Genomic DNA, 17,784 nt, shown 5'->3' on the forward strand with positions numbered 1-17,784 from the left:
CTATGGGCGTGGCAGGGCTCGAGGCCGACTTGCTCGATTTGTTCAGGCACACATACCTGTTCCAAGTGGAGAACTACGTTATCCCGCTCGGAGGCTCATAGCTTGAGTTGGTGATGCATCTCGGCAAGTGGTTCCAAAAGCATCGAGGGGAGGACCTATTGAGGATTATCGTCTACTCGGGGCATGTTCCGGTGTACTTAGTCGCCCGTTGACGAGGTCATCCATCCTTCCTAGTTTTATTAGGAATTCACAAGCACTCAGGCCCATCATTTCCCATCAAACAATCATCGATTTCCATCTCACGTGGAAGAAAAAGTCCAGTCGCAACGTCTCTTCCAAGGTTCCTTCCAGAGATGACATTCATATTCGGCGAGCAACCCGTCCATCAGAGCGGATCCCAGTCGATACTGTGGCGGCTGACAGAAGTGAGGCCTGTGCGTTTGAATTTCACTATCATTACTTTATTTGCTTTTCGCTCTTTCCTTTGCGAGTACAATGTACTCCCGCAGCATTCCTCCAAATTACAATTGCTTGCCGATCCGTTCAAGATTGCCCAGGGACACTTATTTCTTTACAGCGCGTTGAACGAGAACCCTGACCGTAAACCCGGCTATATAATAGATTATGTCAAATTGCAAGGTTGCATACATGGATTTACATGGTATTATACCATGGAAGATTATGTAATCATAGCTTAGTCATAAACCGCACAGAAACAGCAGTTTCTATTATATAGAAAATGCAGAGTTCTCCATATCAGCCCTGAGGTGCATACATTTCAATACGTCAGATTTCTGTCAGTTATGAGCCCGGCTTTGTTCTATTAAACATCAATTCAAAGATCAACCCTACTTCTATCGATACTAAGGTAATCTACCTAGCGACGAAGCAACCCCTAAATCGAAGAAAAATCGGAAATCTATCCAAATCATGGCCGATTATCTCTCCGCGGGTCCATCCTCCCGCGTTATACTCAAGGACACCGAAACTTGGGATATATAGATCGCTAATATCGAATCGATTGTAGTGCAATTTAACGTTTAGGAGCTATATAATCCTAGTAAGGAAAAAGAACCGGAGATATAGAAAGCTCCGGCGGAGATCATATCGATTAAAGAAGCGGAGAAAAAGTATGGCGACAAATAGGTCGATACTTATAAAGTGATTCAATCGAACTAGTCGATAAAGAATACACTTTATACCTAGGAAAAGAAGGGGTTAAGTATGATTATAATAGTAATCCGGAATAGCGTTCACGTGAACTTCTAGCCGTTTATTATAGACTATAAGACTCTATATAGTCTACTCCGAAACCTTCGAGAAAGGTTCGCCTTAGAGTATAATCTAACCTATTCTACTAGGCTCCGTTAATAATAGAGAAGCCTAGATAGAGGGTTAGATAAAAATATAAATATTAATAAATAGTTATTAAACTAGGAGATAGTTTAATTAAGCTATAAAAGAGTAGGAATACTAGAGGCAAATAACGCTTCGACTTAGTTCCTTAATACTATCTTAGTAATATTACCTAGATTCCACGAGATATAGACTCTAAGAATATAAGACAAAAAAGATATCGGATTTACTAAGCTTCTTAACCGGTATAGAGCTTACTAGAAGATCACCTATAGTAAGCTAGTTGCTAATTAACGGGGTATCTCCAAAGCTACTTTTTCGACTTAGTAAGGCTACGAAGAAGCAAAGCTAGCTAAGATAAAGTCAGCTAATACAAAGTCAGCTAGAGAAAAACTACCGTTCAAATTAAAGCCATATCCATATAGACAGAACTATAGACGGCACCCACCTTAGAAGTATTAGGACGTCTTTAATAAGGACAAGCCTTCTAGGTATACTAGAAACAAGGAAGCCAAGTAGAAATAGGAGAAAGCTATAAAGGCTAACCCTACTTAGAAAGCCTAGGTTGATAAGAGACGTCAAGAAAACCTAGCACAATAGGGGAAGGCAGCGCAGCAAGCAAATGCCACCCTTAATAACGAAGAGGATGACTTATCATATAGGTTCTTCTCCATATAGGCTACTAAGCCACAGACCGGCGTGCCAAAGGCAGGCAAGCCTTAGGAAACCAAGCCACAGGCCGGCGGGCCTTAGGCAAGCAAGCCCCAGGCAAGCAAGCCGGCGGCTAGCAAGCAAGAAAGCAAGCCCTAGGCAAGCAAGCCGGCGGCTAGCAAGCAAATTCCAACCTCTACTACCGTTATATCCACCCAAATCCACGAAGCCGAACCAATTAGACAGAGATAGATAGTCGACACCGGCGCGCAGATGTATATCTACAACAATCGGGAGTTGTTTAAAACTTTCGAAGATACATAGAGCAGCGTTAGGGTAGGAGATACGGAAATAAGCATCGACGGGGTAGGCACTGTAATAATCTATAGTATCAGCGTAGTCCATAGCAAAGCAGTCAAAATAAAGCTATACAACACTAAGTACTCGCCCAATTTCTATAGTAATCTAATATCTAATAGGTTGATAATAAAAGCGGGGCTAGTAATAAACTTTAGAAAGAACTGTATCGAGACAACTGCTAGAAAACCGGTATATAGAGTATATCAGGACTAGAAGTTGATATGGTTAATACAACCAAAGGGCTTCTAGAGCCCTAAGACATCAAAGGATATAGCTCTTACTACAAAGAAGTTAGCAAGTAAGCCAAAGTCAGAAGCTTCAATCCAAACTTAGTATAGGCGCCTAGGCCACATTAGTCAGCAACGTCTTACTAAGCTAGCAGAGATAACTAAGGGGATTACTATTAAAAGCAACCCTAGCAAAGAGAAGTAGATATATAAAGCTTGTCAATTGGCAGATACCCCGAAGCAGATCTCTCGCCGAAAGATAAGAGAGATATATAGTATCTTTAGAAGGGTCTATTTCGACCTAGTATAGAATCAAGTAGCTCATAATAGGTATATTTAGTTAACGCATTTTTACCTTAATAGCATTAGATATCATTTTATCTTTACCTATACTAAGAAGAACGATTGCCAGATCATTATTAGGAAGTTCTTAGTATTAATTAAGAACTAGCTAAAGATCGAGATCAGGGTATTCCACTATAATAATAAGCGGAGTATAGGTCTCGAGGTTAAAACAATAATAGAAGCCGAGGGATATATAATTAAGCATTCGCTAGCTAGCTTACCGGAGATAAATAGTCCTACCGAGAGATCTAGGGGGATAATAGTAAGAACTACTAGAGTTCTAATCAATAATATAGATCTCCCTAAGAACCTATAGCTAGAGGCAATATATACAGCAGTATATATCCTTAATAAGACTCCGACAAAGATTGGAGATTAATAGATCATACCTTAGAAAGAACTAATAAAGCATGCCGTATTAGATAGTATCTATTACTAAGAGATCAACCTTTTAAATATAAGGTTATATAGCTATCTAACGTACTCGAGAATCATTAAGAGAGTACAGTCGGACAAGATAGCACCTAGAGCAGAGATAGGATATCTCGTCGGGTATATCTCTAAGAACCTATACAAGATATAGTTTCCCTACAAAGGCCGTAATAGAAGGGTCGATGTCGTCAGAGATACCGTCTTTAACGAAATAAAGAGGTATTCGAAATCGATACCGTCGATGCCTAAGGAAGAAGATACTATTAGTACTATAATAGATAGACTAGGCATATAGCCGTAGGTACTTACTAATAATAAAGCATAGGCTAAGATTAGCACCTAAATAGAGATGCCTAGATCGATAGCCAGGATAGCACTATATGATAAAACTAAGCACACTAAATAAGCTAGAGTTGATGCAGCTAATGATACAGCTAATAATGTAGTTAATAAAGATAATAAAAAGGTTAGGCAGAGAACCCTACTATAGGTTAGAAAGGAAGCAGCTGGATTGCCTACCCCGCAATCAATAATTAGACCAAGGGAGTAAACAAAGGAAGAGCAAACAATAGGAGAGCAAACAAATCCACAAAGAGGCCTACCAAGAAGCTTCCTAGATATACCATCCTCCCTACTACCATTAAGGCCATTAAGATCATCAATATCACCATCAAACCCTCCGATTCTATCAAATCCATCGATTCCATCGAATCCGGAGCCCCGAGAAGTATTATCGTTACTAGATCTAATCTCCGTGATCCCGTCGATCGAAACTAGGGGGGTAGATAGGGATATAGAAGTGAGTAATAACGAAGCAGAGATAGAGAGATAGCTATAGCGGGAGATAGAATACTCGCCGGCACCGGCACTATCATCATTATCCTATCGAGAGTCCTCCCAAGCATCATCATCATCCTAACGAGCACTAAGAGATATATCAGGTGATATCGATATATCAAATATCATTATAGGCAGCAGATCTAGGAGACTAAGGACAGATCCAGATTATACTATATACCTATCTCTCGATAACAATCAAAATAATCTAATAAGCTTGCTATATACCTTCTCTATAGGTATAAGTAAGAGATTCGATAAGAAGCTTCACTGAGATAAACTTCCCCCGCTATTAGAGAACTAGGCATAAATCAAGAAGCACCGGTTCGGAGAAGGATTTATAGTAGCGGCAAGCTTCGAAGTTTAGATACTTAAGAAGAAAGAGACCTATACTAAAGTGCCTATTCCGAATTAAAGTTAGAGAGGAATCTAGATACTACCTTTGAAATAGGTCTTTACCTATAAATTTAATATAGATAGATTTCTCGAGAAATTTAAAGCGAGAATCTACGTTAGAGATAATCTTCAATAGATATCGATAGAAGAGAAAAGGGCAGCTACCCTAGCTATTAAAACAGCGAGAGCAATCTTTTACCTTAGTAGTAGTATTCGATCTTAATATAATATAGAGAGATATAGTTACTATATTCCTAAACTTAGTGCTCTAAAGTAAGGTTTATACTAAGTACCCGTAAGGATTCGAAGCATAAGGTCAATACTAGCTGCTCTATAAAGCTCTCTATAGCTTACGAATATCACTAAGATTATAGTAGTAAGAAGTAATAAGGATACTAGTAAAGCTAGGTCTTACCCCGGTACCGGAAGATCTATATATCTTTATTAAGAATAGTATTATCGTCTTCTTCTATATAGACGATATTATTGTTATAAATCATCTAAAGTATACTAAGTAGGCAGCTAAGCTAGATAACGATATTAAGAAGTAATAGGAATTACGAGAACTAGAAGTAAACTAGTTCTTAAATATCCGTATTATTAGAGATAGAGATTAGATAAAACTCTAGCTATACTAAAATAGTTATATTAAAAGTATAGCAGCTAAGTATAGCTTAATCACTACTAGGAAAGTAGGGTCCCCGATAAACATAGGGACTAAACCCCTTCTTCCGTACGATAGAGTAGTATTACTAAGTCAGATTTATGGTTTCTAAGCTAAGGTTAGATCTACTTAGTATACTACTACTATCTCCCGGCTAGATATAGCAAAAGCTATAGCTAAACTAGCTAAGTTTCTAATAAACCCTAGTCCGAAGTATATCGATACTATCGACCGAGTGATTCAATATCTCTATAAAACTAGGTTCTAGGCTATCGAGTATAGTATTAGACGATAAGAACTAGATAACAACCTCGGTTCAAACGAAATAAAGGGTCTCTAGTTCGCTATAAAGTCAGTTAAATTTGTAAGCGATACTTCGTTCGGAGATAATAAAGACCGGAAGAGTTCGGAAGGTTATATCTATAAGTTATATAGCAGTCCAATCGATTAGAAAGCATCGAAATAGAAAACGGTAACGACGTCGACAACTAAAGTAGAGCTTCTTACTCTAGCAGAAGCCGGAAAAACCGTCTAATAGTGGCGTCGAGTCCTTAAAGCACTAGGCTTCTAACTAGATCATCCCTTATCCATTATATACGACAATTAGCAAACAGTCGATCTATTAACGAAGGAAGGATCGACGATATATACGAAGCTACGATATATGGATATCAATCGATCCTAGATAAAATAGGAAGTTAGTGCAGGTAGAGTCAATATAGACTAGGTTCCAACTGCAGCGATGCCTGCAGATAGACTTATAAAGGCGCTTCTAAGACAGAAGCAGCATCTCTTCCGAGAGATGATTGGGATGAGAGAAATCAGGCATCTGATTCATCCAGAAGAAGTGGAAAAGAAGTGAAGAAATGAAGGATTTAGCAGCTCTGAAAGCCAAGAAAAATGCAGGCTTTAAGAGCTGGGGGGTGTGTCAAATTGCAAGGTTGCATACATGGATTTACATGGTATTATACCATGGAAGATTATATAATCATAGCTTAGTCATAAACCGCACAGAAACAGCAGTTTGCATACATTTCAATACGTCAGATTTCTGTCAGATTATAAGGAATGCCGAATTCTCGCGCTAATAGTGCTATTTTGATTTTTTTTTCAAGTATACTATTTAGATAGAGCATTTTTAAGAGCCTTCTCTAAATCTAGATTTTTTTCCGGCATTTGGTAGGGTACAAAATGGTACAGCAGAGTCCCTCGGGAATAATAGACCATCCCCATTAGGCAATCTGCCCCTAAATCCGACGTTCTGATGGCTGCGCCACTAGGGCTACGTGAATGTGCCACAGGACGCCACACATGTGTGTCATAACCCCGACATGTTTCCCACCGCTCTGTCCACCGCCTATAAAATGAAGGCAAAATCTTGAGACATGATAAAATGACGCGAACGGATAGACAAGTTCGCCGAATCACATGCCATTTGCTTGGATACTACCGAGACGTGTTATAACCTGTAAAAAATTGGATTCGGGCGTCTTCTCGCAGTGCTAAGGAAGCTGGCCTCTCAAGATGAATACAATTGCATCCGCTGGAGTCCAGTGGACCGCGGAAGAGAACGCGAGAAAACAATCCGGGACCTGATTGTAGGCTTGTTATGTCGAAATCTAAATCAGCATCAAAGCACCAAGCCACTAAAACATCGAGATAACCTTGAAACCCATGTCGCATCTATATAATCCATGTGACTTTGCCAAGCCCTAGCGCAACCCCATCGTATGACGCCCCTTGGACTCATAATATCTTCGTTTTCTCCCCTCTTCTTCACAAACCACCCTCAAACTCATTTACAGTTGATAAGAATTTGCCAAAATATTCAGTGTCATGTGAACAGCATGTGCCTGCACCTCCCGATCGTCTCCGACGGCATGTGCAGTTCTTCTCACCGACGGCTCCGAAGGGTTCCGCACGAGCTTGGTAGATGGAGCAGTAACAGCCCTCACCCGGGCAGTTCCCAAAACATTCACGGGAGCACGAAGATCCGAAGGACTATGGGTCATACCAAGTGGGCCAGGCCCAAGATCCTCTCCGGGTATCTCCTTTCCCTGTCCCGCCGACAGTGAAGTCATCGATGTGTCAGCGGAAGGGAAACCCTTATGAGCACCAACGCCGCATTTAGATAGGAGGTTTCGGTGTTAAAATGGGATCATTTTTGAACATACCATCTTCCATTTACTGACAGACTGAGTTAGTCCTGCATTATCATGCAAACCCGGCCAATGGGCGCGATGCTCCCTCTGCGGCGCCAGGCCCTACGTATGCGGAATCCGTTGCCTTCCCTTGTCCACCCTCCCAATGCTACATACATATCTTCTAGCATCGCCCCGGCATTTCGTACATCAGGCCGGAGATGCCTCGCAACACAAGTTGAACGGCCCGTCGCAGCTCAGGAGCCTGAAAATAAAAAAAGAACGAGTCGTCATTCTTGGATCCGGATGGGGTGGATACACTCTCTCGCGGAGGCTTTCTCCAAAGACCTATGCACCTCTCATAATCTCACCTCGCTCATACTTCGTCTTTACTCCTCTCCTCACCAATACGGCCAGCGGGTCCCTTGATTTCTCGAACATCGTCGAGCCTGTGCGCGACCCGCGAGCCAAAGTCGACTTTATCCAAGGAGCTGCACGCGCAGTTAACCTGAAAAAGAAGACCGTTCTATGCGAAGCAACAGTCGTCAAGAGCGGCGTCACCGAGTCACCCCGCACGACCGAAGACCGGCGAGGAACCGAGGAAGGCCCGGAGACCTTGAATAAGGAGCCGATGCAGGCGCATCTCCAATGGGAACAGGGAGAAACATTTGAAGTACCCTATGATAAGCTTGTCATTGCGGTAGGTGCTGTCAGCCGCACGTTTGGAACACCAGGGGTGCGGGAGAATGCAATGTTCTTCAAAGATATCGGGGACGCGAAAAGGGTCAAGCGGCGTGTGCGGGAATGTTTCGAGCTGGCCGTCCTGCCCTTCACTACACCAGAGATGCGAAAGTGGCTGCTGAACTTTGCCATTGTCGGAGCTGGTCCAACCGGAATCGAACTTGCGGCGTCGCTGCGCGATTTCATCTATACCGATATGATGGCGCTATACCCGAGTCTTGATGAAATCCCGAAGATCACTTTGTACGATGTTGCGCCCAAGGTGCTTTCGATGTTCGATGAGTCACTTTCACGCTATGCGATGGAGACTATGGAGCGTGAGGGTATTGATATCAAGACCTCTCATCATGTCAAAAGTCTGCGCTGGGGCCCGCCTGGTGCACCTCCGCCATACCATATGGATCCCAAGCGCTGTCTGACTCTTACAACCGAAGAGGACGGTGAACTTGGTGTTGGAATGTGCGTTTGGGTAACGGGTAATGCCATGCCGAAGTTCATCACCGAATCGCTTGATTCAATCGACGCATTCCCCACAGACTCAGTCCATAGCATGGAGACTTCACCAGAAGCACCCGGAAATCCCGAAAACGCATCGTGGAAATTCAAAAAAGCTCCTAAGAAAGGTCCCCTTGTTGTCGACGGGCATCTGCGGGTGCAGCTGCAGAACGAAACAGGCCAGACAGCCGTTCTTCGGGATGTGTTTGCATTGGGTGACAACGCCATGCCGGAGACTGGTGCCCCTCCTGCAACGGCACAGGCCACCAACCAAGAATCGAAGTGGCTAGCTGATCGCTTGAACAAAGGTGACCTGGCTCGGACTCCGCCTTTCTCTTTCCGCGACCTGGGCACGATGGCGTACATCGGCGACGAACGGGCATTGATGCAAATACCCCATAATGGTGAGCGTGCGAAGAGTTTCCTGCCAGAAGGTATCAAGGGACGTACTGCGTCGCTCATTTGGAAGATGGCGTACATCAGCATGTCTATCAGCTGGCGCAATAAACTGCGTGTGGCTTTCCGGTGGACATTAAACAAGTTCTTTGGTCGGGATGTCTCGCGGTTTTGAAGACAATGTACCTATAACTAGTTATGTCATTGTTGTCTAGGTAGGTGACATGGAATTCAGGAAATTAAATCCAACTCTAGCCTATTCATAGACTGGGTGACCATCTAGGTGACTAGCTTTACAACGAAAGGGGAGGTGATTAAACACCCCTAATGTATTCCGTGGGACTTGTCAAGTGACTATAGTACCCAAATGCTTAGCCACTTGTCAAAAAACGCACACGAGAAAGCCTGGTTTGATTTGGATGCTGAGCTGCATGGGTCTCAACCATGTTGGTTGTCTCATGCATAGGCATCGAGGTGCTACGGGGCCCTTGGCCTACACTGTCTCATAGGGGCTGTCTTAGAATATACCGAAGCGACGCTCGCTAGGGATGGCGAGCCGTACTCATTCTTGTGTTGCTTCAGCTTGACTGGGAGCCAGAGTCTCGGCGCTTCTTTCATATTTCCAGTAGCTGTTTGGCCGAGGCCAAGAGCACCAGCGACCGCAAGGTCATCATCTTTCATTTGCATTAGGAACGATATTCGCTGGGTTTCTCCTATCCACGAGTCAGCCTCGCGCTAATGCACGAACTTTCACAACCTGGCCTACGCTGGTTGGAGTGTACCACTTCCAGCTGCAGCTGTGCTTGTTTCCACCCTGGTTAGCCAGATCAGACCAGTAACATGAACCAATCACGAACGATGTATAGAAAGTGTGACGTGGTCAAATAAAGCAATGATAAATCACGCCAACACATTGAGGCATAATGCTTGGGTAGTCAGCAAAAAGTCTGGAAACCCACCGTCAGATAGGCCGTCCTGAGGCAGGGCTCATTTGTTAAGTTGCTCCATATAAATAGTTGGAGATTGGAGGGCAATGTCGCGCTTCTATCACCTCGGGCAGTGTTAACCCTCCGATTCCGATTTCTTCTGGTCTGAGGTGAACATGGCCACTGAAAGAAAGTATGAAAGCCCGTTTCACGCTAATTTATGAAATAGACGTGAAATCTTCGAACTACCACCATGCCGGAAAACCCCGCGAGCGGTGCCGAGGAGGGAAAGCAGGCAACTGCCGACCTCAAGTCCGGTATAAACACATTGCAACAGCTCACTTCTTCGGCAGAAGCCGCCAAAAAACACCGTGACGACTCCAAACATGAAAGAGCCGAGCGAATGTTGTTTGAGGCTTTCGAGACTACGGCTAAAAGTCAGGGCAATACGGAAAAGAGGGGGGAGAAGAACTGATTTATTTAAAGAGTATTTGGCTTTATGTACATAAGTTTCTAATCCGCATTTCAATCCGCCTCATCAAGAACTCCAAAGGCTGCTTTAAGTTGAGTATCGTAGGCAACTCTATCTTGCTGCTTGGCGGCTCCAACACTAACAAAATCCTGAGACCAATACCATGGTATTGTCTCATGGAAAGCATCATGATTTGGGCAATGCCTGATGAAACGTGGTTGGATCTGCTTATAGAAAACAGAGAATAGGCCTGTCGGACTAGCAAGTGCAAGAGAGAACCAGAAAGTTCCTGACTGCCAGCTCCGATCCATTATCTCGGAAAGATTTGCCCCCATTCGACCTTGCTTTCTTGATTCAAGTCCCAGCGATTTCTCTTCGTTTGCCATAATTTCGATGAGTTCGGATCGGATAGTATCGTAATCGGTGGCTTCCTCGGCGATCTCATCAACGGCTTTGTTAGTAAGCCAGGTCGGTGTGCGGATCATCTCCGTGGGGCGAGAACATCCCCATTCAAGGTCCACTAGCGAAGTGATCTGCCAGTTGTCGTCAACAAAGATATTGCTTGGGTGGAGATCCGTGAGAGTGAAGGTGAAAGGCCCACGGCACAGTTCTCGTGTGAAGAATGATGGGAACGTTGCTTGCATTGTAGCCAAAGCCGATGTCTGATTGATGTAGTCACTGAGGTGGTTTATCGCATTTGCTTGATGTCTGAGGCGACTATTGTGAAGCCTTAGAAGATCCACAATGTAGGACTCAACGGTTGAATAAGTATAAGAGCGTGGCATATCCGTGGGGATGTAGTCATTCTCTAGGGCTTGAACCTCGATCGACAGAGGGCGGTTTCTCAAGCCAAGATAGCCATCTTTGTCGATAATAAAAGAGCCGATCAAAGGGAGTGGAATGCGCGTCAGACTCAGGAGAATTCGAGAGAGATCACGAAAAAGAGTATGCCGGTATCGAGGATTGTCATATCTTTCCAGCCATGTCGACGAAAGCATTTTGCCTTTGTTACTTTCAATCAACTCAATTAATAAGTATCCTGTAGCCAAAGCACCGGGTAGGTTTCGCGGAGGATGGACAACATAGGCCGAAGGGAGTTGATATCCTAGATATGAAAGAAGCAGACGGCGGGAGTATTGGAAAAAACGGCTCAAAGGTGAGAGTTCGTTGATTTGTGTGAACTATAAACCATTATTAGTTCCGTCTCGGTCACCATTTAGAAATTCTCATACAGTCGCTCCATCGGAGGTGGCGAAGCCGTAGAGTCGAGGTATAGGAATATCAGGGCAGTTTTCTTGAAGCCAAGCATATGTCCCTGCTTCGCACCTAATCTTTTCGTCACAGTTCCCTGGGCGGAAGTCTTCACCTAGTCGATGCGGCAGAGGCAGTCGAAGGAGAACCCGAGTTCCTGGTTGTGATCTAGCTTCCCATTTATTGATAGAGACTGGAATACAGACATTGAAGCTCCCATGGAGCCAATCTTCAACATCCGCTACTTGGCACAAGTCGGCCGAAGAAAGTCCTAAATGATGACCTACGACGGCCTTAATCAAATCCAAGTTTTTGGAGAGGCTAGCAAAGAAGTCATTCTGTCGATCGTAATACCCAAGTCGAAGGAGAATGTCGACTTCTTCTGTTCTAGCCTTGGAGTAGGTGATATCCTCCCTTAGGAGGCGAAGGGTCTTCGGCATTGTGGAAGCGACGACACAGAGTGATCGCTCCCTAAGCCCCTTGAAATGTTATATTCCCACTGTACTATTTTCACCGCTCACGTATTTGAAGGCGGTGAAGAGGGATACAGCAACGCAAATTATTATGAGTCCAGATATAAACAGGGAGATTGATATAACAAGTTTTAAAATACCGCATAGAGACACTTCTTCAGCTACAAGATGTGAACGAGGAAAAGGAGAGTTAATCAAAGATGGGCCCACTACAGTCATTAGCGAAATCTGCTTCCTCCCTGACAACTGCTTTTCTTCTCTCAAGCCCCCACTGCCAAGGCACTAGTGCGTTAAATTATTTGACGTACGTCACTACATATATAACTGGTCAAGGTATTGGCAGCTATTTGATACCAGAATTGCGTTCTTAGTTTACCAAATAACCTACGAAATTGGCTTTTCGGTTGGGGTGTGCGGAGGTATTGGATGATGCACGTGATTGAAGTCATAGGGCGATTGGCTAATGAAGATCATCGAAAGTTATCGCCCTCAATTTACTGACTGATCGTTGAAAAATCGTCCATGAATAATTCACTGTTAAATAGCATCAACACGCAAATATCGATGTACATTATTATGTTTCGTATAATTAGGTTCCTGGCATCGGCTCAGTTTATTTTGTTCTGATCCCCTAAGCTAGGAATAAGACGCAGATTTGTTTACCCGCGAAAAGACGACGCTATCTTAGGCATACACGAAGTATCTAGTATCGCTGTCCATAGTAAAAATAAGAAATTTGTATAGGTGTTACGCCTAATAGAGACCATACTATCCGTCTAAAACCCGCTCGTTTATCATAGCCCGACTCATCCACATATACCAAATGGTAGGATCGGAAAGACGATATAGTGTAAAGATAGTAATCTCGTAATTCGGCATTTCGCTCTCTCGCGATCTATCTCGAAGCCTTTTTAGACCATCTAACCGACGCGAGCGCCATACCAACGCTATAAATAGTCACAAGCACGCGGAATTCATCCTATAAGAAGACCACCATCTCATCCTGGTATAGATCTGGTTTTTCGAGCAGATGCTCACAGAGAGCTTCGAGCATAGGTGGGGTGATCGTTCGTCGCCGGCCGATGCCGTTTACTGGTGCTATGACACATCCGAAGCATTTTAGATTCGAGCGGATAGTCCTGACTGACCGTAGGGTACAGTGGGCTGCTTTGGCGATTTGTGCGTTAGTATAGGGCTGGGTGTCCTGTATCATATCACGAATTAGATTGTGTCGCCATGTTTCAAGCTTTGGCGCCATTTCTAATCCACTATAGCTGCACAAAAGAACGTGGTGGAACGCAGCCTGTTCTACCGCACGAGCTAATCTCTGGCCGGGCCAGCATTGACGATAGCCCGCGTCACGTGCACTGCACTTCTTTCACCCAGGTAGCCCCCACAATGGACACTCTGTCTCCTGGGGCTTTTGCGACCAGCGACGTAGTCTATTCTGTCTACTGTACCATATTTATTGTTCGGAATATAGTGTTTACGACATTAATATCTGCTACTAGTTTTGGGGTTCTTCCCTATATTAACCCCCGCTAACAGCTTGGATCCTCTCTTTACTGGACAAGATCGTAAATATGTCTTGCTCCGCTAAGGCTTCGTATAAATAGAAGAATGATTGGGCCTCCTATGACGTGAACAGTACGAGCCATTCGTTAATGATCGGGGTGATATGCAGCTGGTCATCCTCGCAGTCTGATGACTCGTGTTCGTGCCTGGTTGGCTGAACGTTCCCCAGAACGCACTTCGAGAGCGCTTAGGTGCTGCGCCCCTTTGGTCCGGATGCTTCGCGCTCGCTTTTGAGTCTTCTTACTGGGGTCCTCATTTACCTTGGATTGTTTTCACCCGACGACTGCTACAATATCGAAGTCTTTTTGCCTGAAATCTCTCTTGAAGAAGTGCGCCGACTGTGCCGCCGAAAATGTCGCTGAAATGTTTGAGCCGCGATTCCTACCGGGTAGGATGGATATGCCCCTTAGAGGTGGAACAGATCGCGGCAATGGAGATGCTAGATGAGGAGCACCAACCTCTTCCGCAACCCAGCGGGGACACAAACGTTTACAACCTCGGCAGCATCAACAACCATCACGTGGTCATCGCTGGTCTTCCTCGGGCAGGGAACTGCTCCGCAGCCACTGTCGTCACTCAAATGAGGATGACCTTCCCAAATCTCAAATATGCCTTGTTGGTGGGGATTGGGGGCGGCGTCCCGACAAAGACAGACTGGGGAATGATCCGTCTAGGACATGTGGTCGTTAGTGAACCGACAGGTGTCCACTCCGGGGCGATACAGTACGACCATGGGAAGGCGAAGGCGGGTCACTTTGAACGCAAAGGTTTCCTCGAAGCTCCGCCAACGGCCCTTCTTAACGCTGCACGAGAATTGGCTGTCCGGCGCCAGCGGGTGGATGATGATCCAATTTGGGGGAACCTGGGGCGGATCCAAACTAGCCGTCGAAGACTTCGCCGCTTTAAGTTCCCTGGCGCCGTGAATGACTATCTCTACCCGTCCAACTATACACATGGGCAGCAAGGGGTACCGTGTGAAGATAGTGGATGTGACCCGAGGCAGCGTATCGAGCGACCGACAGACGAGGAAGACGACTCGTTTATTGTTGTACACCGAGGCACAATAGCATCAGGGGAGTTGGTGATAAAGGATGCTAAGAAGAGAGACGACATGGCGCAGGAGTATGGGGTACTATGCTTTGAAATGGAGGCTGCAGGAGCCCTTACCGATTTCCCATGTATGGTGATTCGAGGCATCTCCGACTATTGCGACTCGCATAAGAACGACCAGTGGCATGGTTACGCAGCGGCGGTAGCGGCCGCTTATGCGCGGCAGTTATTTTTCCATATGTCCATTGAAGAGGTGCAACGGTAAATTCCTCACAGTCCTAACATGCAGAGACCATGAATACATGTTTAAAGTTTGTTAAAGCATTACTTAGGAATTCGAATTCGAGACAAATAACTTTCGAGCTTCCACTTAACCTGTCCGAGATATCCGAAGTGACCCGGTTCGTTGCACGAGAAGATAAGCTTAAGAGAATGGAAGAGATCTTCGAAACAACTATTGGACGCCGTACTGCCGTGGTGCATGGATTGGGTGGTATTGGCAAGACGCAGCTAGCTATCGCATATATCAAACGAAATCGGTCTCATTACTCGGCGACAATCTGGCTGAATGCGAGAGATGAAACAGCATTAAAGCAAAGCTTTGCTCGCACAGCTGAGTGGATTCTACGCCACCACCCGTCTCTTACATACATTGCAGGTGCTTTGGAGAGCCGAGACTTGGACGAGACGGTGAAAGCGGCTAAACGATGGCTGGACGACCGGATGAATGATCGCTGGTTGATCGTCTATGATAACTATGATAATCCCCTACCGGGCAACCAGACAGGGAAAGGCATAAGCTATACTTCCTCTGTCGAGGCAGGTACATATAGCGATGACGATAAAGATCTTGCAAAGGCTTTTGATCTTCGGAAATTCCTGCCCGAGACCGACCATGGTGCTATCATTGTGACCACGCGGTCCTCTATGGTAAAGCTAGGCCAGACTATTCACTTACGCAAGCTAGAGGATATCAATGATAGCCTTGAGGTCCTGGCTTCCGTCTCTGGCCGTGAAAATTTAAGACAAGGTGAGTAAGGACGATATGGTCCAATGTCATGTACTAATAGGAAGCAGACCCTGCAGCTGCTGATCTTGCGAGGCAGCTTGATGGACTTCCTCTGGCCCTCGCGACAGCTGGCGCATACTTAGAGCAAATTTCGATTAGCTGCACCGAGTATCTCCAGCTGTACCGAGAATCATGGCAGCAATTACACGAAGAGACGCCGCAACTGGCGGCATACGATCAAACGTTGTACTCAACATGGAATCTCACATATCGATATATTCAGCAGCAGAGTCCAATTGCAGCTATGCTTCTCCGACAATGGGCGTATTTTGCTAGTGAAGACTTGTGGTATGAGCTGCTGGAGGATAGTGGCCCGAAGAAGCCGGAATGGCTGGACGCACTGACAAAGACCAAGCTCATATTTCACGCAAGCTTACGAATTTTGTGCAGCCACGGGCTCGTTGAAGCTGGTCCGACTACCACTTTACAGAGAGTGGAGTCACGAGGCTATAGCGTACACGGCTGCGTTCATTCGTGGATGATTCATGTGCTGAACCAGGGGCTTGAAAATAGTATGGCCTGGATAGCAGTCGAATGCGTAGCGGCGCGTGTGCCTGGGAATGACGAACAGGAATTCTGGCTTTTACAACGGCGGCTTATTGCACATGCAGACAGATGTTTGGAGACAATAAGAAATATAGAAATTAATGGTGAGGCCGCGGGGGCTCTGCATTCTTTGGGTTTTCTCTACGCAGATCAAGGCCGGCTCCAGGAGGCAGAGGCGATGTACGAACGAGCGCTAGAAGGCAATGAGAAGGCGTGGGGACGAGAACACACGTCGACGCTTAATACCGTCCACAACCTCGGCAACCTCTACGTATTTCAAGGCCGGCTCCAGGAGGCAGAGGCGATGTACGAACGAGCGCTAGAAGGCAATGAGAAGGCGTGGGGACGAGAACACACGTCGACACTTGATACCGTCAACAGCCTCGGCAGCCTCTATCGGAATCAAGGCCGGCTCCAGGAGGCAGAGGCGATGTACGAACGAGCGCTAGAAGGCAAGGAGACGATGTGGGGACGAGAACACACGTCGACGCTTAATACCGTCCACAACCTCGGCAACCTCTACGCAGATCAAGGCCGGCTCCAGGAGGCAGAGGCGATGTACGAACGAGCGCTAGAGGGCTGCGAGACGGCGTGGGGACGAGAACACACGTCGACACTTGATACCGTCCACAGCCTGGGTCTTCTCTACGTAGATCAAGGCCGGCTCCAGGAGGCAGAGGCGATGTACGAACGAGCGCTAGAAGGCTACGAGACGGCGTGGGGACAAGAACACACGTCGACACTTGATACCGTCAACAACCTCGGCAACCTCTACGCAGTACAAGGCCGGCTCCAGGAGGCAGAGGCGATGTACGAACGAGCGCTAGAAGGCTACGAGACGGCGTGGGGACAAGAACACACGTCGACGCTTAATACCGTCCATAACCTCGGCAACCTCTACGTAGATCAAGGCCGGCTCCAGGAGGCAGAGGCGATGTACAAACGAGCGCTTGAAGGCTACGAGGCCGCTTTTGGGGCGGCCTCAACTTTCACCTATATCCCTGCCTTGCACACTCTGCGGAACTTTGGCGTTCTATGCGAAAGGAACGGGCAAGTTCATACTGCTCTGCTGTATTATCAGCGGGCACTGGTGGGCACTGAGGCTGTTTGGGGCCAGTATCACGAACGGTATTTTTGGCTTTCCACCAAATTAACTTCTTTGGAGCGTGACACACATGAAGTTTCTGAAAGAGAAGAGCCTGTTCAAATGAATACCAACCGGAGGCTAAAATGGAAGAAACTAGGAGCCAAGCTCTCCGGTATATATAAGCCAAAATAAGCCATGCAAGGAATCCAGAAAGGCCCCCACCTAGCTTTTAGTCTCTCTTATTATATATGTATGGGCTTTTTCACCATGTCAAATTGGAGTAGCACAGCTAGA

General features: G+C 45.7%; 6 protein-coding genes across 6 annotated transcripts; 4 read left to right on the plus strand and 2 right to left on the minus strand.

The window, feature by feature from the left end:
- Positions 1-7,067: 7,067 nt before the first annotated feature.
- Positions 7,068-7,349, minus strand: N7516_005298 (uncharacterized protein; the record flags this gene model as incomplete). Its single annotated transcript, XM_057218018.1, has 1 exon — positions 7,068-7,349. One exon carries the CDS (start codon positions 7,347-7,349, stop codon positions 7,068-7,070), a length of 282 nt encoding a protein of 93 aa, XP_057079901.1.
- Positions 7,350-7,484: 135 nt separating this feature from the next.
- On the plus strand, positions 7,485-9,216 carry N7516_005299 (putative pyridine nucleotide-disulfide oxidoreductase; the record flags this gene model as incomplete). The annotated part of the gene is made up of 2 exons (XM_057218019.1): positions 7,485-7,536; positions 7,598-9,216. The coding sequence occupies 2 exons, from the start codon at positions 7,485-7,487 to the stop codon at positions 9,214-9,216; spliced, it is 1,671 nt and encodes a 556-aa protein (XP_057079902.1).
- Positions 9,217-9,239: 23 nt separating this feature from the next.
- N7516_005300 (uncharacterized protein) lies at positions 9,240-9,550 on the plus strand (the record flags this gene model as incomplete). The annotated part of the gene is made up of 3 exons (XM_057218020.1): positions 9,240-9,256; positions 9,308-9,324; positions 9,402-9,550. The coding sequence occupies 3 exons, from the start codon at positions 9,240-9,242 to the stop codon at positions 9,548-9,550; spliced, it is 183 nt and encodes a 60-aa protein (XP_057079903.1).
- A 670-nt stretch (positions 9,551-10,220) lies between these two features.
- Positions 10,221-10,442, plus strand: N7516_005301 (uncharacterized protein; the record flags this gene model as incomplete). The annotated part of the gene is made up of 1 exon (XM_057218021.1): positions 10,221-10,442. The coding sequence occupies one exon, from the start codon at positions 10,221-10,223 to the stop codon at positions 10,440-10,442; it is 222 nt and encodes a 73-aa protein (XP_057079904.1).
- Positions 10,443-10,492: 50 nt separating this feature from the next.
- On the minus strand, positions 10,493-12,130 carry N7516_005302 (uncharacterized protein; the record flags this gene model as incomplete). Its single annotated transcript, XM_057218022.1, has 2 exons — positions 10,493-11,620; positions 11,672-12,130. 2 exons carry the CDS (start codon positions 12,128-12,130, stop codon positions 10,493-10,495), a joined length of 1,587 nt encoding a protein of 528 aa, XP_057079905.1.
- Positions 12,131-14,090: 1,960 nt separating this feature from the next.
- On the plus strand, positions 14,091-17,682 carry N7516_005303 (Disease resistance protein; the record flags this gene model as incomplete). The annotated part of the gene is made up of 3 exons (XM_057218023.1): positions 14,091-15,049; positions 15,121-15,818; positions 15,866-17,682. The coding sequence occupies 3 exons, from the start codon at positions 14,091-14,093 to the stop codon at positions 17,680-17,682; spliced, it is 3,474 nt and encodes a 1,157-aa protein (XP_057079906.1).
- Between the last annotated feature and the right edge of the window lie 102 nt (positions 17,683-17,784).

This window comes from Penicillium verrucosum (assembly GCF_028828655.1).
Source record: "Penicillium verrucosum strain IBT 35672 chromosome Unknown utg000001l_segment0_segment0, whole genome shotgun sequence".
Taxonomy (NCBI): domain Eukaryota; kingdom Fungi; phylum Ascomycota; class Eurotiomycetes; order Eurotiales; family Aspergillaceae; genus Penicillium; species Penicillium verrucosum.